This window comes from Macaca nemestrina, chromosome 18 (assembly GCF_043159975.1).
Source record: "Macaca nemestrina isolate mMacNem1 chromosome 18, mMacNem.hap1, whole genome shotgun sequence".
NCBI lineage: Eukaryota > Metazoa > Chordata > Mammalia > Primates > Cercopithecidae > Macaca > Macaca nemestrina.
Window position 1 is genome coordinate 1541840 of NC_092142.1, and position 26414 is coordinate 1568253.

Sequence of the window (26414 nt, forward strand, 5' to 3'; positions counted from 1 at the left end):
ACCCTCAACTACCGTTTGTCCAGCAAATCAACCACAGCCCCCAGCTAGAATCTGGAGCTTCAGTCTGTAGCTTTACCTTGGCTTCAATTAATTTATTTACTTATTTATTTATTTATTTATTTTTTGAGACGGAGTCTGGCTCTGTCCCCCAGGCTGGAGTGCAGTGGCCGGATCTCAGCTGACTGCAAGCCCCGCCTCCCGGGTTCACGCCATTCTCCTGCCTCAGCCTCCGGAGTAGCTGGGACTACAGGCGCCCGCCACCTCGCCCGGCTAATTTTTTTTTGTATTTTAGTAGAGACAGGGTTTCACTGTGTTAGCCAGGATGGTCTCGATCTCCTGAACTCGTGATCCGCCCGTCTCGGCCTCCCAAAGTGCTGGGATTACAGGCTTGAGCCACCGCGCCCGGCCATTTATTTATTTTTTTTGAGATAGAGTTCTACTCTGTCACCCAGGCTGGAGTGCAGTGGCGTGATCTTGGCTCACTGCAATCTCTGTCCCCCAGGTTTAAGTGATTCTCCTGCCTCAGCCTCCAGAGTAGCTGGGACTACAGGCATATGTCACCACGCCTGGCTAATTTTTGCATTTTAGTAGAGACAGGATTTCACCATGTTGGCCAGGCTGGTCTCGAACTCTGGACCTCAAGTGATCCAAACACCTCGGCCTCCCAAAGTGCTGGGATTACAGGCGTGAGCCACCGCGCGTGGCTCGCCCTAATTTTTAATGAGCAGGGTGTTGAGAAAAAGATCAGAGCTTCCAAGTGCCTTACTGGACAGGACTCCAATTCAGCGTTTGTGTCTCCCCACATGCTCCAGCCTCCCTCCACGGATGTGTCCAAAGCACTGGGCTCTCCTAGCTCCTGCTCCTCTGTGGCTGGGACCTTAACTGCTCTTTGAAGGCCTAATTCACCAGCTGTGGCCCTCCATCGCTGAGTAGTTGCATGAAAATAGACTAAATGTTTTCTTTTTCTTGAAAAGTTCACGTATACAGGAGGAGGTGCTGCTGAGGAGGACCTGTACCCCAGCCGGGGCCTCACACTCTCGCCTTCCAGTTCCTCAGCCCACCCCAGGTGCTGTGTCCTTCTGGGCCCCAGCTGGGCAGGGCCTGTTCTCCTTCCTGCATGGTGTGGCCCACCCAGGGGCGGTCCTGCTTCTCTGCTGCTCACCCGCAGGTGGGAAGCCACAGCCGCCACACAGCCTCTCCGGATCTGGGGTCTCAGGGTGGGCCTTGGAGCAGGGCCTCTTTGTCTGGAATGAAAAGAGGTTTCTTCCACTACCAGAAGCCCCTTATTGGTGGGCGTGCTGAGGTGCAGACCTGGGAGCTCAAACCCTCTGGTGCACAAAGCAGCGGTCCCAGAAGCAAGACCCCCCTTCCAGCCTGGAGGGTGCCCTGGGAGGAGTCGGGAGCCTGGGCACCTGCCCCCACCTGCTGGCAACTCGAGGTGTGGTGAGCCCTCGCTGGGACACGGCCCTGGCCATCCCCAATGTCTGAAAGGACCACCCCTTCACGACCAAATCACTTGCTCTGAGGGTCCAGGGGAAGGCCCCTCCGCTGGCCTGGCTGAAGGAGCAGCTGCTGGCAGGGAGAGGGGACCTGCACTTCTCCTCGGGGGTCCCTCGGTGAGTCTCGGTGAGGCAGCGGGGTTGAGGGGTGCAGGAGCACCAGGCCGCCGTCCCCAGGGTCCCCCAGATTCCCACACGGGAGGGGGCTGGAGACGGGGACAAGTTCGCGGAAACTGCCCGTGCGTGTCGGGAAGAGATGCGCATGCAGGAGCACCCAGAATCCCACCCACGGACTCGAAGCCGCAAAGCACACCCCCGCCCGCCCCCGCGCCCCATCACACACGCGCGCGTGCGGGCACACCCGGGACACACACGCGGCGGGGGAGGGGCACGCAGCCTCTCCCCTTCCACGCCCGCCCGGTCCCCGCCCCTCCGCCGACCCGGGCCCGCGTCGCAGTGGGGGTGGGGGCGGCGGCGGCGCGCGCGACGGCGCGGAGGGGGAGGGGAGCGGCAGCGGGGGGGAGGGGCGCGGCATCCGCAGCTTGGCCGCCCCCGCAGTTGGGGGCGGGGAAGGACTTAGGTGCTCCCCTCCCACCCCGCTGGAGCCTCCCGCGAGCGCCCCCTGGTGCACCCCACGCCCGGCGTTGGCGGGGGAGCACGAGGAACGCGGAGCCCAGTGCGGGGGCGTGGAGGGGGCTCGGGCGGGGTCCAACTTCCCCGACCCAGGGGCGGGGTGGGGCGCCGGGCGGCGACGGGGAGGGGTCGCTCGGGCGCGCGCATCTCGGGCCGGGGGCGGATCCTCCTCGGCACCCCCACCCGCCCCGCCCCCGGCCCGGCCCCGCCCCGGCCCCGCCCCCTCCGCGCCTGCCCCGCCCCTTCCCCGCCCCGCCCCGCCCCCCGCCGCTCAGCCCGAAGTTTCCTGCGCCGCGCGCGGACGGGCTCGAGGCTCGCTCGCTGCCTCACCGGCCCCCGGCCCGCGCCCCGCGCCCCGCGCCCCCAGCCCCGGCCTCACCCGTCCGCTCAGCGGCCTCCACGCCGCGCCAGGGCCGCCGCCGTCGCCTCCGCCGGGCAAGCCGGAGCCGGAGTCAAGCCGCAGCCGGGAGCCGGGCGGGCTGGGGGCGCGGGCCGGGGGCGGAGGCGCTCGGGGCCGGGGCCGGGCGCCGAGCGGGGTCCGCGGTGACTGCGCCGCCCGGGCGATGCCCGCGGGGACGCCGCCGGCCAGCGGAGCGAGGTGAGACGCGGCGAGGACGTGCGCCTGGGACCCTCGTCAACTTGCGCGGAGCCGGCCGGGGAGCCCCTGGGGTGGGGGTGGGGCCGCCGGAGGGAGGGAGGGGGCGGGCGGGGGCGGGGGGCGCGTTTGTCTCTAATAAGAAAAGACAAAGACATCCCGGCGGCAGCGGCTGTTCCCGCAGCTCCGCGCCGCGGGAGGCAGGGCGGGGGCGTCGCCACCGGCCCCGGGTCACCCCCTGTCCTTCGCAGGTGCTGCCGGCCGCCACCATGACCGAGGGCGCACGGGCCGCCGATGAGGTCCGGGTGCCCCTGGGCGCGCCGCCCCCTGGTCCTGCGGCGGCTGTGGGGGCGTCCCCGGAGAGCCCCGGGGTGCCGGGACGCGAGGCGGAGCAGGGTTCCGAGCCCGGCGTGTCGCCCCCCGAGAGCCCGGCGGCCGAGCGCGGCGCGGAGCTGGGCGCCGACGAGGAGCAGCGCGTCCCGTACCCGGCCCTGGCGGCCACGGTCTTCTTCTGCCTCGGGCAGACCACGCGGCCGCGCAGCTGGTGTCTCCGGCTGGTCTGCAACCCATATCCTTCCCGGCCGGCGGGGGGCGGGGGGCGTGGGGAGGGCGGGGGTCCGGGGCTCGGGACTCCCTCGGCGTGCGCCCCCGCGCGCCCATGTTGCTGGGACCTGGCGTGGGCCGGGCGCGCGGGGGTGCAGGGCAGGGCCGCGAGGTCGGCGTTCTTCCTTCCGAGAGTGGCGGGCGTGGGGGGCCCCCGGGCGCCTCCGGACTCCCTTCCCCAGAGCCGGCTCCGGACGGAGAAGGTGGAAGCGAAGCGGCGAGGCCACCGCGGGCTTGGTGGGGAGAGGAGTCGGGTAGGGAGTAACTCTTCGCGCCCCCAAGAGTGTTGGCCAGGACGGGAATTTCCCCCTGGCTGTTTGAACGTCCTGCCTGAGGCAGGCCCCTCGCGGGGGAGGGGGAGGCCAGAGGAGCTGGAGTCAGGGGTGCAAAGTTTTCAGCTGGCGCCTGGTGGTTCCGAGTGCGTGGGGAGACCCGTGGGGCCTGTGAGCGCTGCCAGGCCCTTTTCCATGGAGGGAGGCGGTGACGTTGGTTGTGAACTCGCTTTTTCTGGCTGAACTCGGTGGCGGGGCTGATTTAAGTCATGCGCAGCTTAAAGGTGGGGGGCAGGGAGGCAACTGGCACTGCCCAGGGGGAGTCCCTTCTCCCCAGCCCCTTCCCTGGCTGGAGAGGAAGGGGCAGCCCCTTTTACTCTTGGCGAGAGCGGCACAGACTTACAGCGAAGGTTCCAGAACAGAGTTGGGTCAGGGCCAGTGGTATTTCTGGGATGTACACGGAGGTCCGGGGGGCCCTCCAGCAGGTGACCTTATCGGCCGGTCTCCGCACACCCTGAGAAGTGCCTTAGCCGGTGCCTGTGTCAGGGCTGGGTCTCCCCACCGGCCCTCTGAGCTGACAGTTGGGGTGGCCAGGCTGTGGCTGCTGCTCCGGGCCTGGGGATGGGTGGTGGGCGGCCTAGGGCAGGGTTAACACCGTGCCCGCAGACATCCCCCGTCCGAGGTGGGGAGACAGGCTGGCAGCAGGAGCGGCCTGTGCACACTTCCCTACTTTGTGTGTTTAACTGTACAAATATTAAACATAAAAGAGGAATCAGTACGAGAAAAGTCATAAAGCCGGTGTTTCTCCTTTCCCAAATCTAAACATGGAGTGAGTCAGACTCATCTCTGCTTGTAGAGGAAGAGGAGGCCGCCGTGGTCCCGGGGGCAGCCGGCCCCGGCCAGAGGGTTGCCTCGGAGCCCCACACCCGCTGCCCTGGTGGCCTTGGCCTCCGTCGCCCGACGGTGATGTCTTCGGGTGGGTGGGTGTCCCTGGGAGCCAAGCTTCAGGCCTGGCCTTGAAGGGCAGTTGTAGGTTTGTCTCCTCTCTAGAACCAAAGTGGGAGGTGGCTATGCCCCTTTGTTCTGGTGGAAGGTGTCCAGGTGTGGAGTCAGTCCGGCGGTGCCGGCAGGCTGTGGGGAAGGGGCTAGAAGGCACTGCATGGGTTGGGACGGGAGGCTGGCGCCGAGCCAAGGCCTGCTTTCCTTGTGTCCAAATGTGTGCAGACCAGAGAGGGGAAAGAACCAAGCAGGACCTGGACTCTGCTCACAGCCCCGGGCCTGGCTGCCCGTTCCCAATCAGGGCCTGGACTCTCTCCTCACAGCCCCAGGCCTGGCTACCCCGTCCCCAAGCAGGGCCTGGACTCTCTTCACAGCCCGGGCCTGGCTGTCCTGTGCCGTCTCAGCCGAGAGAGTTTTAGAGCCTGGCCCTGGTGTTCTGGGCTGGCTGTGTCCCTCAGGGCTTCGAAGGAGGTTGTTTGCGTTGCTGTGTGCAGGGAAGGTGTTGACTGGGTGGCCTCACGCAAGTGGGATGAGCCCTCCAGGGGGAGATGAGGGCTGGGGGCCAGCAGCATCACGTGACCCAGGCCCTGTCCCCGGGCATCCTGAGGTGCTGTCCTCGTGGGCTTCGTAACCTGACAGGAGGATGCTCTGGTAGCCCGAGAAGGACTTGGGCGCTGTCCTGGTCTCGGGGGCTGAGTAGTGGTTTCAGTCTGGGAAGAGTAGTGTGCGCCCCATCCCTGGTGTTCCCAGGGCTCCCCGGACTGGGAGAGGACGGGCGGTCGGCCTCCTGTCCTTCAATGGCATCCCTGGCTTGGAGCACTGGGTCTGCCTGCAGCCTCGTAGGACCCCCACCCTCCTCACCGCCAGCACCTCCCAGCCCCAAACCCAGTGATGTGGGGTGTCCCCAGTGCCCTCCACTCCAGGAGACGTGGGAAGCGGAGCTGAGACCCCAGGCTCGGTTCGTTCTTGGCCCCGTGGAAATACCCATTGGTCAGGTGGAGTGGGCTTGTGGAGACCTCTGCTCCGTGGCAGTGGGTGTGACCTCTAGCAGAAGCCTGGCCTGGAGCGAGGGTGTGTGTCTTGGCCTCAGAGAGAACCTAAAATAAGCTGGCAGGCCTGGACAGGTGGGGGATTGGCTGAGCCGGGGAAGCCCGTGTGGGCCGCGGCTGAGGCTTTCCAGAGCTCTTCGGATTCCTGGGAATTGGGAGGGGGCGGCTTTGCAGGAGGTGGAGGGGTGGTGGGCGGCTGGTGTGGCCGGGGCGTGTCCTGTAGCAAGAGGGTGCTTCCTGGGCCTCAGCCTCCCCTCCGCAGGGCCCCACATCCCTCCTGAAGAGGGTGAACTTGAGAGGGAGGGATAATCGGATTTGCTCAGGGAGCCCACACTCAGGAAGACGACTCCATGCTCCCTGGGGGTTGGCAGAGTCCCAGCTGCTGTCCGCCGGGCCCAGCCTGAGCCGGGGTTCAGTCAGCACAGGAACCTGGGGGAGGGCCCGCATTTATCCCTGAACCTTTCCGGAACCCCCAGGTGGACACCCAGCACCAGGGAACACGTGCGAGCCGGCTCCGTCTCCAGGGTGACTCCATCCCAGGCAAAGGAGCCTCTGAGGACGGCCCTTATCTTTATTGATTGGTTTCTTAAAAATATAATTGTCTTAGAACTTTTGGGGCGAGTGCTGTTTCTCCTCCACAGGTTTATTTATAGAGGAAGGTGGGTGGGATCTGTGTGTTGTCGCCCGGCTGGGCTGTGTGCTGCCCGGGCTCCCAGGGTTCCTGACTCTGCGTTCGCCTGCGACACAGCTGCCACCGTCCCGGCGCACGGGCGGGCGGGGCGGGGTGGGGCCCCCGGGAATGCTTGGAGGCCAGGAGGGGGGACCCTGCCTCAGTCCCTGCGAGTGCGAGGGAGGCGGGCTGTGGGTGTGTAGGGACCAGAAGGTGACCAAGGGGTGCTTGGGGGCTTGGGGATGGCAGGACGCTCTGGGAGGCGTCTCCTAGGGCCCAGGCTCCAAACACCCCGTGTCACGGAGCTCTGAGATGGGGAAGGATATATCAAGGTCATCAGGATGCTGAAGGGTAGAGCTGGGTGAGCCCATCTTGGCTCTGAGGGCCACGTGCTTGGCACAGCCCTGCCCGGGTGGGGACGAGCTGCAGGAGCCTGAGACAGCCCTTCACGGCATCTCTGAACACTCGGCACTTGGGCTGTCACGCTGCTCCACGGGCGTCCCCTGGGAGTGCGAGAGGGCACCGATCTGGAAAGGGCCGGTCCCGCCCGCACCCGCCTCCCCGGGCTCCACGTGCCCCGCAGGCCCTGCGTGGGCAGGACGGGGCTGGTCGTCCTCTACTGACCTTGCATCGTGGTAGTCTCTTGATCACTGTGTCTCAGCAGCGTCTGGATATCTGAACTGGTTTCAGAGGGGCTGCCTCAGTGGTCGGAAGTCACAGGCCCAGGAGGCCCCAGAACCGTCCCATGACCCTGGGCCTGAGCTCCGAGCTGGGGGTCTCTCGGGAGGGCGGGGCTCGGCAGAGGGTCCGTCACAGGCCAGACGTCCCTTCTGCCTGGGTGGACCAGGGCGTGAACTCGGTGGTTGCACCCGACCCATGGCCTGGCTTCTCTTGGCCGTACTAGGGCGCAGTGTCTCCCGGGGACCCTGGGCTTCCCGTCCCTTGGCCCTGGCGCCCTTGCCCGCGTTCTGACAGGAAGGAGAGTTGCAGGAATGGGTCTGCTAGTCTCTGAAGCCACCGACTGGCATCGCAGTGTTCCTGGGGTAGGTGTGGGTTCCCACCGAGCCCTACGGCCTGCCCACGATGCGGCTGGATGTGTCCCTGCCTCCTGGGCTGGTGTAGGGTGGGAGAGGCTGCCTCCCCACCCCCACGGTTGATCCTGTGAAGAAGCAGAGACACAGATGGGGCTGAGACGGGAGCGTTGCAGGGCTCGGGGGAGGGGCCTCCCCACCCAGCGAGAGCTGGGGGAGCCGTGGGGGCAGCTCATCCTTCCCGGGGTGGTGGGAAGAGGCCCCTGGGGATGGCGGCAGGGTAGGGGTCTGCTGAGCGCCTGTTGGGGTCATTCCCTCCCCTTTGTGGAAGCATCGGGGCCACGCGCCCCTTGGGACGTCATCTTGTTCCTGCCAGGAAGTGGGCGTGACGCCAGCAGGCTGAGCTCACCCTCCGGGTCGGGGCTACCCCACTGGACTCAGGACTCAGGCCCCACTGGGGAGGAGGGAGGAGATGGAGCCCAGAGCAGGCCGGGCCCTGGCAGGGACCGTGGGCCTCCCAGACCTGCTTCTGCAGCTGGGGCTGGTGGGGATGTGACCTTGGGGCTCCTGGGAACAAGTTTGCTGGGAGCTCTGGTTCCTGAACCACTCCTGCCGTGCCGCACCCCCAGTCCCTAAGGCTCCCACTCAGCCCACACCCCCGGGACCGGGCAGGGGTCTCGGCTTTCACTGTTCTTCTGGCTCCCGGACTCTTCATCACTGGGATCGCCCTTGGCGTTGACTAACCTCAGGGCCCCTGTTTGCCCGCCTGGGGCACTTCAGGGTGGAGGGAGTCCCTGAGCGCGGCCTTCAGCCTCTGGCGGGGGGACTCGGGGAGTGGTGCAGAGTGGGGACAGCCTCTGATCACCTCGGCAAATGTCTCGTGGTCAGGCCCCCACAGAGTGCACGGGTGTCTGTATCCTGGGATAGAGCGAGGCTGGCTTGAGCCCTGTGAGCAAGGCAGGCAGGGGCCCCTCGGACGGTGGGGTGGGCCAGACCGGGGGGCCCAGGAGCCTGTGTGGGAGGAGGCGTTCGAACTGAGACCTGGATGGGGCGCGCCGAGGGAAGAGTATCCAGGCAGGGGGACGGTGCGGGCCCTGAGGTGGGGGGTGTCTGTATAGCAGATGGGAGCGGGGGCAAGGAGCACAGCGGGCCGTGGGGAGGAGATCTGGGCACGTGGCGGTGGCACACCAGCGTGGCGACCTGGGCCCTGAGCCTGCCCCCGGGAGTTTGTGGGCTGTGAGGAGGCAGAGTGACGGTGGGGACCAGCAGGTGGGCTGGCCTGGGGGCCCAGGGCTCAGCTCTGCCTCTAGCTGGCTTCGCAACTGCTCCTTAGGGAGGGCAGGCCTGGGGCCAGGCTTAGCGGGAAGTCGAGGCGAGAGACAAGGCTGGAAGGGCAGGTGAGGGCTGCGCAGGGACGGAGGCTGGGAGTTGGGAGCGCTGGTGTCTCACATCCTCAGGCCTAGAGGGCATGGCTGCTGCCAGCCCCTAAAGGAGGCTCTCGGGCTTGTGGGCATCACGCTCCGAGCACCCGAACTTCATTCTGACTGGGGCCGGCGGTGGGCGCCCTCCCGGCCCGGTGCAGCGCTCGGGGTGGTTCTGTGTGCTCCCCTCACCTCCCCCGAGGGCTGAGAGCCGAGGGCGATGCGGGGCTCCCGGAGCTGCAGAAGAGACGTTCCGTTCCAGGGTCAGGACCGGAGGAATGCGGGGGAGGGGCCGGCCTGTCAAGCACTCCGGGGATGGATCCACAGCACCTCTGCTGGCTGAGTCCAAGCCACGGTCACACAGTCAAGGTCAGACGAGAAACGCGTTACCTCTGTTTATGCAGATGTCGGACGGGCCGTCCGTCCAGCCGCCTGTGCCGAGCCCGCTGTGGGAAGGGCGGGGACCATCCCTGCCCGCCCCCGCGAGTGGGCATTCCCCTCCCTGGCACAGAAGAGAAGTCTTCCCTCTCCTCAGTGGTTCATGTTGGCGTAACTTGGAACAAGTCTAAGTCGCGCAGGCCCAGGTTGAATTTCCAGGCTGGAGATTAAAGACCGGCCGCTCACCCTGGGCAGAAACAAGGGGTGAAATCAGCCGGTCGCGCCCTGAGTGGTGATGTGCGGCCCCGCCTCGGTCGGAGATGGTGGGGGCGGGGCTCGGGGAAGGAGCTCTGCTGGCTCTCAGCCCCTGCCCAGCTCAGGAGAGCTGGCAGCAGGTCTGGGCACCGTCCCCAGAGCGCTGTGCCCGCCGAGGATGACAGATGGGGACCGAGTAGCAGCTTGCCGTGGTGCAGGGGGTGTGCCGCCACGTGGCCGCTGGTGTCCCTGGCCTCCACACACACTCCTTGTGGGGCGGAGGTGGGCCCAGGCTGACGGGAGAAGCGGCCGTTGGCGGGGCGTGAGCGCCCCAGGGTTTGATGAGCCCGAGGGTTGATGAATGTGCTCAGTGAGGCTTCCTTTGTCCTCTTGCTGCCGCCTGGGTGCTTGCCGGGAGCGGAGCTGTGGGCAGAGAGAGCCTTGGGTGGGTGTGGCCGCTGCCTGCCTTCGGAGGCCCAGTGCAGCATCGACCCGGGAGGCCAGAGCACCCCATCCTCGGGTGGCCGGCGAGGACCAGGGCGTTAGCCCAGTGCGGCCCCCACCCAGCCTCGGTGCAGCCCTGGGCTCTTTGCCCCAGTTGCGAGCAGGGCTGGCAGGGAGAGCGCCCGGAGGCCCCCACGCTGCCTCAGGGTGAAGAGGCTCCTCTGACCCGCAAGGGGTGTAGACCTGATGCAGGTGCACCCCCAGCTCTGCTTTGATGTCTGCGGACCTGGCTCCTGCAGAAAAGGCCTTGGGCGAGACCTCAGCCTCGGCTGGCCCCGCTGGACTTGTCTGACCCTGGGCTGCTGGTGCTGTGGGTGCTTCTGTCGTTGGCGACTGATGGGAGCAAAGCTGTTCCCCTGTGGATGGACCGTTAGGTGACACGGGATGTTGGCATTAGTGAATGCCGTCACTGAGCCGGTGGCAGAGGTGGGGGCAAGGCCAGGGATCTGGGTACAGAATGGTCTTGGATAGCAGAGAAAGTGCGCGAAGTGGGGTGGGCACAGACCACATCCAAGACCTTGGGCCTTAGCAGGGGTGTGCCCAGCCGGGGTGGGGGACTCCTGGTCACTGTCTGTCCCATCTGTCCCACCTGGGTTCTGCCTGCCCCTGAGGGCAGGTTCCAGGTGGGGTCCGAACCAGGGGGAGGGCTTGGAGCCCCGCTCAGGGAGCCCGCGCTGCTGTTGACCCCCGCGCTGCCCTGTGTTCTCGTCCCTTGTCCCCTACCCAGCTGTCTGCACCTGGTGGCTGTCGCTAGGCCCCTCACTGGCCTTAGGACTGAGGTGGGGACATCCTGAGTCCTTTTGGACAAGGTGGTCTTTAGTAGCCCTGGGTGTTAAAGACTCAGCCTCAGTTGGGTGGAGCCTCTTGGGATTCTGGGGTCTCCTTGGGCACAGGAGGGGGGTTAGCAACTCCTGCTAGCCTGGGCAGTGCCTCCACGTGTGCCTCAGTTTCCCTGTCACACCACCTTGGTCTGCCATCTCGGTTACTGATGGAGTGAGGCTCCCACCAGACCGGGTGGGAGAAGGGGCCAGATGCGGTCCTGGGAGAGAGGCTGTCGGCCCCGTCCAGTCAGTGAGTGGCCAGTGTGGTGGCTGATGGGGGACAGACCCCTGGCCAGGCCCCACACCAGCGCTGTCCCCATCTCTGAGCAGCCCCTGGGCCTCCTGGGTCCCCTCGCCGCAGCCTGCCTGTGGGGTGGGCCTGTGGGGCAGGCCTGGTCGGATGCATTAATGGTGGCTCGGGGCAGATCTTTCTACAAGGCAGCAGAGCCGTCGCGGTGGGCCAGGCTGTGTCCTGTGAAGTCCGCAGTGGGTTGGCAGAGGTGGGCACCGAGGCCCCTGCTCCGGACCCTGTTGGGGTCCTGTCACCTCCTGGCTGTTGGTTTTCTCATCTGTGAAATGGGCCTGCTGCCCGCATGGCCTCTGGGTGTGTGGCAGGGACTCCTCATCCCTACTCAGTTTCCAGCGTGGTGCGGGACACGGGATCCTGTCGGCCCCATGACCCCTCGCCCTGGGCCTCTGGCCTCCAGAGCCCCAAGAGGCCGTTGCTGTCTCAGGCCCCTACCTGTGGCACTCTGTTACAGTTGCGTGTAGCCGGGATGCCCCCATCCGCCCTCACAGCTGCGAGCAGGGGTGCAGGTGTCCAGGGAGGCCCCCAGCACCTGCTTGGCCCCTTCCCTGCCTCTCCTGCGGGCCCCCCGGAGGGAGAAGAATGGCCCATGAGCAGGACGTGCTTGACGCAGTAACAGGAGTCAGCCCCTTTCAGGATAAATCGCAATTGGTCGCCCACTATGTCAGGTTCCTGCGATGCGGAGCAGCCCCCGGAGAGAGGGTGCTTGGCCGTGAAGTGGGTCATTTGGAGCCTCGGTCGGCGCGGGGGCCGGTGTTGAGCTTGTGTGTCTGTGCCCTGGTTAGAAGCTGCCCCGCACGGCTGGCTCCTGCGGACACCTGCAGTAGGGGAGTCCGTCTAGGAGGAGCCGAGTGTCTTGGGACCCTGTGAAGGAGTCTGGGGGGCCGCGCTCGGCTCTGGTGAGCGGGGAACAAGATGGATGAGACCCGGGCCCACTGACGCTGGGAGGGCCGCGTCCGAGCTCGGGGACTGTCCACCAGGGCTGTGGCGTGAAGGCCGAGGGGGTATGAGCAGGGGTGGGATGGTCCCAGGTGGCTGGAAACAGCTGTGGCCAGGTGGGCGCGCAGTGGTCAGTGGCCTGTGGCCCCTGGAGCACCTCTTTTCATGGCCACTCCATGGGTGCCTGTCCCTGTGGCCACGCGGAGCTGTCTTTGGCTCCAGCCACAAAGGCTGTGGGGACACAGTGGCTGGTGTTCCTGCCTCCCTGGACCTTGGGCTCCTCTGACCTTGTGTTTGCTGTGTATTCCTCACTTGTCACCCAGCCTATCTGTTCTGGGCAGGTGAGGCAGCCTGCAGAAAGGGGTAGGTGTGGGTCAGTCTGCCCTGGGGGGCTGACCCTGTGTCTGGAGAGGCCACAGCCACCTCCACCAGCTCTGCCATGGACCTCGAGGCTTGAGACTGCGCCCTGGTGCCCGTCTGCAGGGCGGCGGGGGTGGCCTCGGCCCAGTAGGGCCAGGTGAGCATCAGGGATGTTGAGTGGGGTCCAGGTGGAGCAGGGCCTGGGAGGCAGGCAGTGGGGCATGGTGTGGAGCTGCGAGTCTCCGCACGCGCCTCGTGCTCTCGGAAGGGGGTGCTGGTCTGGCCTGGGAGTGTCCAGAGAGCAGCCGGCCTGTGCCCAGCCCCTTCTGAAGCCCCAGCCACACACAGCCCCGCCTGCCACAGAGGGGAACCCGCGTCCAGATGCCCAGAGAGTGGCCATGGCCTGCCGGGAAGGTGTGGAGGGGCAAGGGTATCTCTCAGAGCTGCACACACGGTCCCTGCCCCGGCCTTTGCAGGCAGCCGCCAGCCCTGGCTGTGGTGTGATGAGTCAGCCTGCATTAGCGCCTCATTAAAATGGACGGGAACTTGTCCTGGGCTGCTGGGGGAAGCTGGCCGCTGTCTCTGAGGATCGCTCAGGTTACTGCCTTGGCTGGTAGCTGGGACAACACTCGCCCAAGCCCACTGGGCCACGGGCTCTCGTGCCAGTGCTGACCTCATGCTTGGGTGACCTCCTGCAGGTGCTGGGGTGAGAGGCCCGGGGACGCCACCTCCTCTCCCTGAGAAGCTTGGTCATTGCAATGAGAAGTTGGGCTGTGTGGCGGCCACCTTGAGGGCCAGGTCTGAGGACCCTCCTGCCTGCGACTCAGTGGCTCAGCTTCTTGCTTAGTGAGGAGGGGAGAGGCCGTGTCTGGCTCAGCTGCCTGTGCCCCAGCCGAGGAGCAGCCAATGGGCGCCCGCTGGGGTGTGAGGCTGCATGGCCACTGGCTGGGTATGGAGGCCGGCACAGGCGTGGGGGCATATCTGCCTCCCATGGAAGCCACACAAGCAAGGGCCCTGGGCCTGAGTCCCTGACTGAAAATCCAGGATGCTCATTCAGTTACATTTGGGTTTCAGGTGAGTGAGAATGTTTCAGGGTGAGGGGCGTCCCTGCAGTGTTGGAGACGGACAGCAGCGTCCTCAACTGCAGGGGTGCGGTCCAAGGCCCCCAGGGATGCCTGAAGCCTCAGATCCAATGAGCTGTGTCCTGTACGTATTGTTTCTTCTTTACGTTTTTGAGACAAGGTCTCATTCCGTCACCCAGGCTGAGCGTGGTGGTGCAGTCACACCTCACTGCAGCCTCGATCTCACATGTTCAGATGACTCTTATGCCTCAGCTTCCCCGGGTGCTAGGATTACAGGTGTGAGCCGCCACACCAGGCCTCATACTCTGTTTTTTTCAGCCTGATAACGGAGATGGCTGCTAAGTGGCCATCGGGTGGGCGGTGGCCCGCAGCGCGGGTCCGCTGAGCACGGGCGATTCGGACCCCTGGCAGTGCTGAGCGCGGCTACACCAGGCTCATGGCTGTACAGAACGGGGCACAGTTAAAACCTGGGAGTGAGGTCTGCCCGTCAGAGACCCTTTGGATCTCCCTTCTGTGAGACCTCGGTCCTCAAGCCCCGCGGAGGGGCTCGTGGGGTCCTGTCGGTGAAGCTGGGGTCTGGTGGCGCTGCCCTCACTGACCGGGCTCAGGATATGCTGTTCGGGGTGGAGGGCGGCCGTTCACAGCCCTGGGGTCTGGAGGAGGTGTGGGTGAGCCCGTGGCCCCGTTTGGGTTTTGGGGAGTGGGTCGAGTCACCCCTTTTGCTGGTCCCTGGCTTGGCAGATGTGTTTTTTTCCTTGGGTGCAGCAGGCGGGGCCCGTTGGTCCAGCATGGGCTGATCTCAGGGCGGTTTGGCTCCGTGGGGTTCTGGGGCGTGAAGGACACCCGTGCGGGGGCGGGAACAGTGGCACTGACCTGACCGGGCAAGGAGGGGGCTGGTGGGGCAGGAGGAGCAGAGAAAGTGCTGGCGTGTCTGGGGCCCGGAAGTGGGTGGGGATGCGGCAGGCACCGGCAGACGACTGTGGCGCAGTTGCTGGGGAGATGGGGGGAAGAGCAGGGAGCGCACGAGGCACAGGCCCATTGGAGGAACATTCTAGAAGCCAGATGTAGCATCACAGGAATGGCTCCAGCGGGCCTGAGGGCAAAGGCTCAGAGGCAGCAGACCCGGACCACAGTTGGTGTGTTTGAAAGCCGGGCCTGCCGGGCCTCCCGGGCCACACACTCGTGATGGCACAGAGCTTTTGTTTTCTAACCTTCCGTGGAAATCTGGGTCACTCACATGAGGAGGATGAGGCTGATGGTCTCAGGGAGCTGCTCGGTCGCGTGGGCCGAGCCCCCGTCCAGCACACTCACAGCCGGGTGGAGAGAGAAGCGCCCGGGCTGCCCCCACCTGGGCTCCGGTGCATCCAGACAAGGGGGTTCAGGCAGCACAAACCAGCCCAGAGCTGAGGTGCCCTCCCTTTTCCCCGCCTGTCCCCCCGAGGCTGTTGCCAGGTGACTGCACACGGGGGACACCCCTCCTGAGGCTGTAGAGGGGCTGCCTCCCACCCCCGCCCCAGCTCGCAGTGCGGGTGGGTCACCCACCACCCGGGGTTTCCTTCCTCTCCAGGAGATCGGGGGCTGGGAGCTGGTTCCCCTGGAGAGAGGGGTGGGTCCTGCGGCCCCTGCTTGGGTGGCGTCTGGGGCCTGGCCCGGCCGTGTGGGGCAAGAGTGGCGGGCATACCGGCCCGTGCGTGTTGTCATTGTGGTGCCTCTTTCTGGGCTGAGGCCCCTTCTCGGTCGTCCTCGTGCTGCTGGCGCCGTAGGGGACACGTTCCCGTTTGTGAGTTGGATCTGGGTGACTCTGAGAGCTGATGCTGAGATTTCTTGTTTGTGTTTTCTCACTCAGACTCGGAGAATGGTGAGGCCTAGGGAAGGGGCAGGCAGGCCTGAGAGGACGGTGGGTGTTGGGGTGAGGGTGCCTCTTGCCCCCGGGGGCAGGCAGAGTGTCCACGAGGGAGTCCTTTGCGTCCAGAGTGGAGTCTTCGCTGGCTGCTCCATTCCTCTGTGTGGGGAGTGGAAGACAGGAGCTCCCTGGGGCTCAGACCCTGCTCAGCTCCATGGCTCCAGGGCCGAGTAACGGTGCCCCGAATCCCGACCCCTGCCTTCCTCTCAGGCCTGCCGAGGAGGAGGCCGAGGCTAGAGGGCCCTCCAGCTGGCCCAGCACCCGCTCGTTCCTGTTGTTGGTCTTTTCCCAATGGTACTGAGAAGTAATTTATCCACCACCTAACTCGCCGGTAAAGGGTCCAATTCGGTCGTTCTTCCTGTGTCCTCGGGGTGGCACAGCCACAGCAGCGATGGGCTCCAGAAGGCTTTCATCGCCCGAGAGGACACCCTGCGGTGAGCTGTCTCGGCGTCTCCCGCTGGCCTTTTCCATCTCCAAGGTTGGCCTGTTCTGGACGTTTCCTGTATATGGAATCCCGCGCAGTGTGACTCCTGTGCTGGCTTCTCGTGAGCTTCGTGCAGGCTGGTCGTCCATCCTCGCCACAGCGGCAGAGCCCTGACCCTTCCGCAGTTAGATGTGCCCTTACGTAGACGGGCTGCAGTGTTTATCTCTTCACTGGTGGATGTCTGGGCCATTTTGCTCTTTGCTGCTCTTCACGGCGCTGCCGGGACGTCCCTGCTCCAGGTTCTGGGGAAACCCTGGCTTCACGACTCTTGGACATAAATCTGGGAGCGGAATTGCTGGGTCAGGCGGGAACAGTGTCGAGTCCTCGGAGGAATGGCCAGGCTGTTTTCCAAAGCTCTGCCCTCCTGTTGACCCACCTCTCACCCCCAGCTTTGGGGTCCCTGAGCGGTGGTTCTGCAGCTGTGACACCCAACCCGAGTCCAGGGCTGTGGGCAATGGGCACAGCCCTTCCTTTCCTTGCTGACCCATCGGGAAATGGCAGCCCCTGACCTGCCCAGTAGGGATGAAACGGGGTCTTTGTGGGGGGCCTGTGGAGTTTGGGCTTCCTGTCAACAGCCTGTCCCGGTGGGCGGGGCTTGCCCGCTGCCCCGTGAATGTCAGGAACCTTGGAGTCCTGACGCACGGGGGTGCGGGGGCGATACCGGCACGGAGCGGGCGGGGTGGCGCCCGGGCCGCGGGTGGGAGAATCTGGCGTGTGTGTTTGCACGGCATCCATCCCTCCATCCGTCCTCTGGAGAATTTCAACACCCACACTTGGAATAAAAAAAAAAAAAATTATTAATGAGCTTGGTGCAGTTGCCATGGGAACCTGTTGCTAATGAATCTCTGGGGTTTCCTGTTACCTTTGCCGAGCCTAGGAAGGCTGGAGCCGCGCTCCTCACCACGGCAGTGCCACTAATGGGGTTGCCGTGGCAACGCCTGTCACTAATCCCCAGCTGCTCCTGGTTTGACCGGCCCGGTCTGTGTTACATAAAGCGGTTTGGCCCATGCAGGCCGCCTCCCGGCTAGAGACCCCGAGACCCCTCCCTTGCTCCCTGAAAGGAGCCCACCCCTCCTCCAAGGACACACCGAGACACGGGAAATGGGACACCTGGAGCTGCGGCGCTGGCGTGTGCTTAGAAAGTGCACCTGCAAGGCTGGGGCGTGGCCTGGCTGTCCGTTCACGGGGCCCGGGCTGCCCATGGCCGCAGGAGCCCAGTAAGGACTTGCCTCCCCGGTGTGTGGAGCGCGTGGGGCCTCGGGAGCCAGGCCTGTTCCCCGGGGCTGCCTGGAGGCGGCCGCTTGTCCCCAAGGCCTGGCGTCCGCACGTCTGTCTGCCCTAGGCCTTCGAATTGGGGGATATTTTGTAAGGAGCCCCTGTGCTTGGGCCAGAGATGTTTTCGGGGTGGGGGGGCCTGTACCCGGAGAGGTGAACCAGAATTCCCCTGGGGCATGGTGTTGGGAGACCAGGGCGGCCTCTGGTGCCCCTGACCCCTCAAGTTGGGGCGGTTCATGGGGGACCCCACCGGTGACAGTCTCTGCCCAGCTCACCCCAATGAGCCCACCATGTCCCGTCTGTTTGGACGCTGGCCATCCAGCTACCCCCGTCTCCTCCCTCCCAGGGCCTGGACGTCTGAGGCCTGCAGTCCCCGAAGCAGGAAGGTCTGGAGCTGGTGGAGTCCATGCAGTCCGACCACCCACCCTGGGGCGTGGTTCTAGGATGAGGCCAATGATGTGGGGAGGCTCCTGGGCGGGCGGGGAGGCTGCTGGACTTGTGATTGTGGCTCCTGCGTGGGCCACTCTGGGGGCCCTCCAGCTGCCCTGCCGGGTGCCCAGGTCACCCCAGAGCTGGGGAGATGCACCCTGCAGGCAGGGAGGGCTCCCTGGAGGTGGTGGCAGGTGGGGTCAAGGTAGGGAGGGTGACGGCCCAGTGTGTCTGGTGGTCCTCAGTGCCCCCAAGCCCCTCATGCATCGTGACGGCTGAGTTGGCCCTGCGTCAGGAGCCTGCTGGGCCCCCACTCATTGCTCTCCAGACCCTTCCAGAGTCCCAGGGCACCATGCTCCACTCTGGGTGCCTGTCCTAGGAGGGTCGTGGCGCCTCTCACCCCAGCCTTGCCCTCCAGGCCTCCCCTGGAGCCTGAGGTCCGAGGAGCAGTGAGTCTGTCTGCCTCGGGCACTCCCTCCTCCTCAGCCTGCTTCCCACTTTAGGGGCCGCAGGGGGTGACCCGCTCTGAAATACCCTGGCCCGTGAGCCTCTAGGAGGTGGGCTGGGCACGCCCCTGCCCGTCTGGGGTCAGTCTGGCCACAGTGGAGTCTCGGGTGACGCCAGGGGGTTTTGTCTGCCAGGGTTCCGAGCACGTGGGCTCAGGTGCTCCATAAGCGCGCAGCCTCGGCAGCAGGAGGTGGAGGGAGGGAAGGTTCTGGACCATTCCAGATAACGGAACGTGGGGTGTGCCTCCCAGAGCGTGCCTGGCAGCGGCCGGGCTTGTTGCAGTGGAGTGGGAGTGGGGCGAGGCTTGCTGGGGGTCTTAGCCCCGAACCTGGACATGGACGGGCTTCCTTTGCCACTGTGTTCACTGTGGGCGGCACCGTGGCCGGTGGCCGAGTCTTCCTGCCCCAGACAGCACTTGGTGAAGGGCTGGCATCAGATGCTGCCTGGGCTGGCCAGAGCCGCCGACCTGCCCTCCCGCCCTCCAGCATGGGCGTTGTGGACTGGGCTGGTGGGGTGGGCCCCGAGAAGGTGGCACGGGCGTTCGCCTTGGTCCTCGCCGGCGTGCCCGTGGCCCCCGCGACTTTCCCCAAGCAGCAGCAGCAGCAGCAGCAGCACTTGGCGGGCACGGCGCGCGTCTCGTGTTCCCCGTGGGCAGCGGCCCCACGCGCCGGCATCTCCCGCCGAGAGACACTTCAGAGCCCATCAGCCGGCGTCTGGGGTCCTGGTGCTTCCCTCGGAGATCAGGGAGGCCCCAGCCCACAGGCCGGTGGGGGCAGCTGACACCATGGTGGCTGTGGGGGCTTCAGGCCGGCCAGTGCTGGTTCCCAGCAGCGTTTGTCTGTCTGCCTCCTGGGCCTGGTCCCTGGCCCCAGGGTGAGCGGGGCCCATCCAGAGCCCAGGACTGGCTCCCTGTGAGGCTGGACATGGGCGTGTGCGGCCACCCAGCGCTGCAGTCACGTTGGGAAGCGCAGAGGCTTGGAGCTGGGCGGCTGGGTGTTTTTCTGAGCATTTGAAATATGGCCTGCCCACGGGTCAGGATCAAGGATGTTTTAATTCCTAATTTAGACTGTTTATGTGCAGGGCTCAAGTCCTGGTGGGAAGAGACAGTGTGGGCTGAACCCCCCTCCCCCCCTCGCCTCTCCAGGGCGGCCTCCCGGCTTACAGCGAGCTCCCAGCCGCTGGGGGGTGCGGGGTCTGCCCGCGGGGGTGCCGGAGGGGGGGCCCGACCTCTGCACCCTGACCCCAGCCCGTCCGGGTGCATCTTCGCTGCAGGGCTACCCAGACCCAGCCCGCCCTGCTCCCAGCACAGAGCCGCCTTTGTGAGGGGCAGGCCCCTCCCCACGCCTTCGGGCCTTTCTCTGGGACGGGAGCTGAGGTCGCACCTTGGCCGTGGCCATCAGGCTGCAGGGCTCCTTGGGGCGGAGCCAGCGGGACAGGGCCCGAGGAATCCGGGGGCAACACTGGGCAGACGCAGCTGTCGGCTTGGTTTACCGTAAAATAAACTCGGAGAGACACGGAGGCAGGGGAGGGGAGGGGAGGGGGTGGATGGGAGGGGACGGGTCGTGAACAGCGAAAAACATGCCCCCCCCACTGGCCTGCAGCCCCCCACAAGCCCAGTGGCCGTCAGCCTTGGGATTTTCAGGTTTTCCAACTTCAATCAGGGAATACGTCTGTCTTCCCTGCATGAGTGACGTGTGGGGCCTGGTCGCCTTCCTGACTGTCATGCTGCCCGGGTTTGCGGGGCCCTCCTCGTGCCCCACCATCTGGACGGGGGTTTCGGGGTGAGGGGTGCTGGGCTGTGTCGGGGCCCCCGTGTGCAGCAGGAAGGGGCCAGGAGACGAGGTCGTAGTGGGGCAGCTCCCTGCTGCGCCCTCTTTCCTGTGGCCGTGCAGCCTGTCTTTTTGTTTTGGGTGCTGGCCCTGGTCCCGTGGCTCAGGGTTCAAGGAGCCCACCCACGTTGTCTCCTTGGCTCAGCGGCTCTCGTGTGGAGGGTCGGGGTGCCTGGTGTGGGGGCCTTCTGCTCCCCAGGGGGACAGGTGCAGTCGGGTGTCAGGAGAGGGCAGACCATCCCCCTAGTTCTCCCCCCACCTGCTGCACCCACAGCCCCTCCCTCCTTCTCCCTGCACACCCTTGGCTCCCTGTCCCACTCCACGGTCAGGCCTTTTTCCCTGCTGAGCCCCTCCCCTCCCCTAGCACATTCCCACCTGCACCCCTGGGGTGCTCTCTGGGGAGCCCTCAAAGCCCGTACCCTACCCAGCTGTCTGCTCACCCCCCCGCTGCCCGGACCACCTTCTTGTGGGGAGTCTCTCAGGCAGCCTGCTCTGTGGGGCCCTCCCGTGTGGTCTGGGCGTCTAGTGGGGGTCGTGGAGCTTTGGGACTGTCAGCAGCCAGGGGGGTAAGAGGACAAGGCCCAGATGGGCCAGTGGCCCGGGGGACAGGCTTTCCTTAGAAAGTTATTGGGGTCCTGGAGCGAGTCCCTGCAGCCCACTTTTTTTTTTCTTTTGAGGCGGAGTCTCGCTCTGCCGCCCAGGCTGGAGTGCAGTGGCTGGATCTCGGCTCACTGCAAGCTCCGCCTCCCGGGTTCACGCCATTCTCCTGCCTCAGCCTCCCGAGTAGCTGGGACTACAGGCGCCCGCCACCTCGCCCGGCTAACATTTTGTATTTTTTAGTAGAGACGCGGTTTCACCGTGTTAGCCAAGATGGTCTCTATCTCCTGACCTCGTGATCCGCCCACCTCGGCCTCCCAAAGTGCTGGGGTTACAGGTGTGAGCCACCACGCCTGGCCCCCACCCACAGCCCACTTTTTGGCTTCAGGCCCTGACCACAGAGTCCACAGAGGCTGGAGCCTGGAGGAGGCTGACGTGAAGCTTCTGGAAACAAAGTTTGAGTGGAGATGGGGGTCGGGGTGTATTTTATTTTCCAGGCAGTAAACTCCGTTGGCTGCCGCAGAAAACCAGAGGAGCCTCAGGCGGCTTTTGTTGCTCGGAGCTGTGGGGTTCCCTCATTTCCAGTTTGCCAAGGCTGCCTGGGGGCCGGCTCATCCCTCCCGCCTCCTGGGCTGTCCCTCGGCCCACGGGGACCACCACCCTCCCTCCGGAGCTGCTGGAGTCCCTGGAGCTCTGGGCAGCCTTCCCCCGTCCACAACGTCGCCACCCTCCCAGGCTGGGCAGACACGACCCCCGTCTCGCTCCGTCTCTGGGCGCCCACTGGCTCCGTCTCTGGGCGCCCACTGGCTCCGTCTCTGGGCGCCCGCTGGGTCCGTCTCTGGGCGCCCGCTGGCTCCGTCTCTGGGCGCCCGCTGGCTCGGTCTCTGGGCGCCCGCTGGGTCCGTCTCTGGGCGCCCACTGGGTCCGAGGTGTCCGTTCTGGGCTCCTCGCTCACGGACGAGAGGGTCAGGGCAGAGCCCGAGGCGGGGAGCAGTGTCCGTGGGTGTGGGCGTCTTCCCAGGCCGGGCGGGCGCCAGGACGGGTGCTGGGGTCCAGGTACGGCATGGGGCCCACGTGGGCCCCCCTGCCGGGCGCCGTGGAGTCAGAGCAGCTCGGCTCAAGGTCCTGGGGTCTCTGCCAGCCTTCACTGAAGTCTGAAGCCGGCCTGCAGGTGCCAGGACGTCACCGGGAAGATGCTGGAGTGGGCAGGGCCCCGGGCCGCAGGGGGTGGGCCGCACACGGTGGGTGTCGGGGCGAGAGTGGCTGTGTGCCTCGATCTGGCTGGCCCAGGGTGAGTCTGCCCTTCCCGCCTGGCAGCGCCCCTGGAGCTTGGCAGGGAGTTGGGGGTGGGGCACCCCCCACAGGGCGGCACCTCCGCCTTCCCTGTTGAGTAGAAAGGATGCTCGGGGAGCAAGGCTGTGCCGTCCCCAATGTTTTAGGCTGTTTGAGCCCCCATTACCCCGTCCCTAGGCTGCCCCCAGGCATCCTTCCCTTTCAGATGGTGGCGGCGGGGCTGCCCTGACCCTGCCCTGAGCCTGGCCCGCCTCCGTCTGGGGTGGCCGTGGGGTCCCCAGCAGGACACGTATGTACCTGTGTGTTGTCACGCACATCACCCGCTCAACAGGGAACCCCAGGGCGTGGGAGCAGCGGGTCATCTGCACTCCACACCGCTGGATCCCAGCAGGAGCTCCCGGCTTCCCTAATTAAACGATTTATTATTAAAGCAGCTGCTTCCCCATAACTGGCTTCCTGCAGCCACAGGGGCAGAGCCGCCCGCATGGGTGCGGGGCAGGGAGGTGCATGGGGTGGGCTGGGGCGCCCATGGGCGAAGTGGGCTGCTGCTGCCTGTGTGCCCCCCGGGGCTCCTGTCCAGGTCCAGGCCCAGGGCTGTGGGCTGGGAGGACTCAACAGCTTTGCTTCTCCGAGGCGGGGCAGGGGCTGTGATCAGGGCTGGTACCGCCCCGTGGGGACTCCCGCAGTCACTGGCCCTAAGCTTTGTCAGTCCTTGGCAGCCAGCCCCAGGGACACCAGGGACCTGCAGGTGGGTACTGTCTGGGAGGGAGGGGTGGTGCGGGGCTGGAGTCCCAGGACCGCAGACCTGTCCTGGGCATGGCGTGGGGGCCCTCTGTGTGGCCATGGACCTGGGGATCCGAAGTGTCCTTGTGGATATTGGGGTGTCGAGGTGTGGGGCAAGTTGGAGGTCCTAGCGTGTTTAAGCGGCTGACGGGTGCAAGGTGGAGGTGCCCAAGAGGCCGAGGCTGGAAGGGGGCCGCAGATGACGGGGTGCTGGTGACCAGGCAGGGAGGAACGGGGTGCGGAGCTTTGCAGGGGTTTGAGCAGGTGGCACTGGGAGGCCCAGCAGGCACAAAGGTGGCAGAGCCCCGGGGTGGGAGGACGTCCTTGTGGAGTGTGGGACGAGGTGTGCTCACCCACAACCTCCAGAACAGCAGCTGTGCCTCCGGCCTCGGGACCTGTCCCGCCGGTGTGGACGGACGAAGCTCAGAGCCTCTGCCACTGGCTTCTCTCTCTCATTGTTTACCTTGTTAGTATTTAACATGAGAAAATTTTAAAAATTATTTACTAAGTCACTTAACCACAATAGTAAGTCCTTTGTGTGTTAACATAATATGTTCTTTCACCGAAAAGGGTTATATTTCTCAAAACCTTAAAAATTCAGTGAGAAGTGGGGCTGTGTTTTGCGGTTTTGCAAGACCCTTTGCTGCCCGGCCTGGTGGAAGTGTCCGGGGACACCCGTAGGAGGGGCGAGGGAAGGAGGGTGGGGCTCCCCAGCCGCCACACTGAGAACCACTGGTCTAAACCAGCAGGTTCACCCTACGAGAATTCCCCCTCTCCTTCTGAAAGACTGTGGGCGTTGACCTGTGCGCACAGTGGGGCCTCACGTCACATGGGGCTGTGGGCATTGACCTGCGTGCACAGTAGGATCTCGCATCATGCAGGCCTGTGAAAGTTGACCTGTGCGTACAGTAGGCCTCCTGATACGGGGAGCCGTCACCTGGCTGGACTCTCAGTTCCTGCAGCCCTGAGACCCACCACAGAGCCATGGCCTCTCAGATGAGGGCACTGAAGCAGAGAGTCCCCAAGGAAGGGCAGAGCTCTTGGCGTCCTCAGTTTGCTCCTCCCTCTCGGGGCACCCGGCTGAAGTCTCCTGTGGGGCTCCTGGGTTCAAGGCCACCCCACGGCCACGGGCCAGGTGCCTTTCTCTCGCTCCTCCTGGATCCCACCCTTGGTGGGGGCTAGACCCCAGAGCCCAGGACGTGGAGGTAACTACCATTTCACAGCAGCCAAGCGTGAATTTAGCCCATTGCTGTCAGGATGGGGGGCTCCATCTCGGGGTGCTGGCATGAGGCTTTCAACAGCTGCGGGCAGCGCAGCCCACCTGGCCCAGCCCGGACTCTGCAGGGTGGAAGCTGGGGTGTGGCCACGGGGAGGTAGGGAGGGGAGGAAGGAGGGGTGGGGTCGCCGTGGCTCTCCAAGGGAAGCCCCTGCCACGCTCGCTCGGGGCTGTCTGGGCCCCTCCCCCAGCAGGGGCAGAGGCACCTTTCGGAACACAGCAGAACAGTGTGTGTCCAGCCCCCAGCTGGGAGAGGAGAGGCGACCATTGTTAGTTTAAAAAAAAATGACTCAGAGAGTTCACAGAGCCTTCCTTTTCCTGCCGGCTTCCAAGAATTCCGATCTGACTTAATGGATCGAGTTGCCGGTGGGTGGATTCGGACACGGGTGAGAGCCAGGATGGCCGAGTTGGCGCAGCGCTGGCCTCGGGGCTACCAAGGGCCCAGATCTGCAGCCAGCTGGCGGTGGGCAGGCGGGAGGCCAGTGGGAGGCCCCTACCCCACCCCCACCCTCACCCGCACCCCCACCCCCCACCCCCCACGTCCACCCCACCAGCCGGGTCTGGCCATGGCTCCGTGGTAGGTCTCAGAGCTGCAGGGACTGTGAGGCCAGATAGGTGGCAGCTCCCTGGATTAAGAGGCTTATTCTATGCGCAGGTCGGCGCCCACAGCCCCACGCGACGTGAGGCCCCACTGTGCGCGCAGGTCGGCGCCCACAGCCCCGCACGACGTGAGGCCCCACTGTGCGTGCAGGTCGACGCCCACAGCCCCACGCGACGTGAGGCCCCACTGTGCGAGCAGGTCAATGCTGCTCGCAGGTTAACGTCCACAGCCTCCATGTGGTGTGAGGCCTTACTCTGTATGTAGGTGTGGCCACCAAGGGAAGCCTTCCTGCATGTGGGGTTCTCTGCCGGGTTCCGGGGAGCCCCGGGAGGACCACTCACCTTCCCGCACGTCCCTTTGGTAGTTTTGCATTATGCAGGCTGGTTGTGGGGCCGGGCTTTGAGGGGGTTGACAGGAGACATGGTCTGGGGCCCTCAGGACTTCCCCCTGCTGTGTCCTTGCTCCTGCTGGGCCCTGGCCTGGGCCGGTTGCACCCTTTCCCGCTCCACCCTGTAGCCTCCAGCTCCCGAGCACCACTCAGTCTAGGTCCGTGTGTCCGGCGTGCCCCGAGCTTGTCCTTCGCCATTGCTGCGCCCAGTCCTGACAGCTGGCCCCATGTGTTTACTCTCATGTCCGAGAACCTGAAGCAGTCCCTGACACACAGTAGTTGTTCCGCAAATGCCTTAGGGAGGAGGAGTAGCTCAGGTGTCCTTCCTAGAGGAAGACCCTGGGAGTGGGTTTTGAGGGCTGCGTAGGAGTGTTCCCAGGCTGGGGAGGTGGGCGGGCCGTGGGCATTCACCGGGAGTGGGTTTTGAGGGCTGCTTAGGAGTGTTCCCAGGCTGGGGAGGTGGGCGGACGGTGGGCGTTCCCCGGGAGTGGGTTTTGAGGGCTGCGTAGGAGTGTTCCCAGGCTGGGGAGGTGGGCGGGCCGTGGGCGTTGCAGGCTGCGGGTGAATTGGGCTGGGCTTGGGATGGTGCGTTGAGGGGCGTGTGCCAGTGGCCCCTGTCCGTCTCGGGTAGACCCTGGGCTGCCATTCCTCCTTCCCGGACCCCCAGTGCAGGTTCTACAACAGCCTGGAGTCTGACCCCGGTTCCTCCGTCTGGACCTGGCCTTGTGGCCCAGCCCCGTTCAGGGAGGTGCCTTCCGCTCCCATCGCCCAGTCATGGGACACGCCGTGTCTAGCAGGCTCTGCTCTTTCCACCTCTTTGCAAATTGGCTTGCATAATGGCTCAGCTGGGTTCTAGACCTAGGGAATTTCAGCCCAACCCATTAGACACAAATGCTGTGTGGTTAGAGATGCTGTGTGGTTAGAGATGTTTGTGCCGGAGCCGCCCTGTCAGTTCTGAGCTCGGAGCTCTAATTAGTGCCCAACGGGGCGCCTCACCCCCACGGGGGGGCAGGAGCGAGGCACAGCAGCAATGTCGCAGAGCTTCCTTGCCCACCTTCGGGTCCAGCTGTGCGGACAGCCAGGCGTGGGTCTGGGAGGGCTGTTGCCGCAGAGTGGGGTCGGCCGCTCCTGCTCTCGGTGGCCCCAGGGCCTCTGCATGGATCTCCGCTGCCGGCTGTTTCTGCAGGGTGGACGTGGCAGTGGCCTGTGGTTGGGCTGGGAAGACCTGGGGCCAGTAGTTCCCACCATGCTTACAGGTGACGGGCCTGGGCTGCTGTGGGGACCCCGAGAGGGAGTCTGGGTCTCAGGTGACCCCTCCCAGCCAAGGGGTGCCGGGTTTGAGTCTGCACAGGCCCCGGGACCAGCCACTCTAGCAGTGAGCAGTGGGCTGATGGGGGGCCGGGGGCCGGCTGGACACAGAGTCTCAGTGGCCCAGTAGGGGATGTACCCTGAAGCTCCGTTTATCTGCCAAGAAAATCGTGGTGCTGGGAGGGGAGCGGGGCTGCCCGCTGGGGAGCTGCCTCTGTCCTACAGTTACGCCCGCCTCCCCGCGGCCCTTCCCGCGAGTCTCTTCACCTCAGGGGACGGGGAGGGGGCCCTAAGGCCGGTGTGGCCTTCTGGAGGCTGAGTGT

The 26414-nt window shown here is 65.3% G+C and overlaps 1 protein-coding gene across 4 annotated transcripts in view; it reads left to right on the top strand.

Annotated features, from left to right (window-relative positions):
- The first annotated feature begins 2501 nt into the window (after nt 1-2501).
- Nucleotides 2502-26414, top strand: part of LOC105485869 (calcium voltage-gated channel subunit alpha1 H) — a 67073-nt gene continuing 43160 nt past the window's right edge. For 3 of the 4 annotated variants that reach the window (XM_071083836.1, XM_071083837.1, XM_071083839.1), the window contains exons 1-2: nt 2502-2730; nt 2979-3294. In XM_071083836.1, the coding sequence (XP_070939937.1) occupies nt 2997-3294 (298 nt within the window). In that variant the 5' untranslated portion in view covers nt 2502-2730; nt 2979-2996. The remainder of the gene's footprint in view (nt 2731-2978; nt 3295-26414) is intronic. The other variant, XM_071083838.1, reaches the window with a different exon arrangement.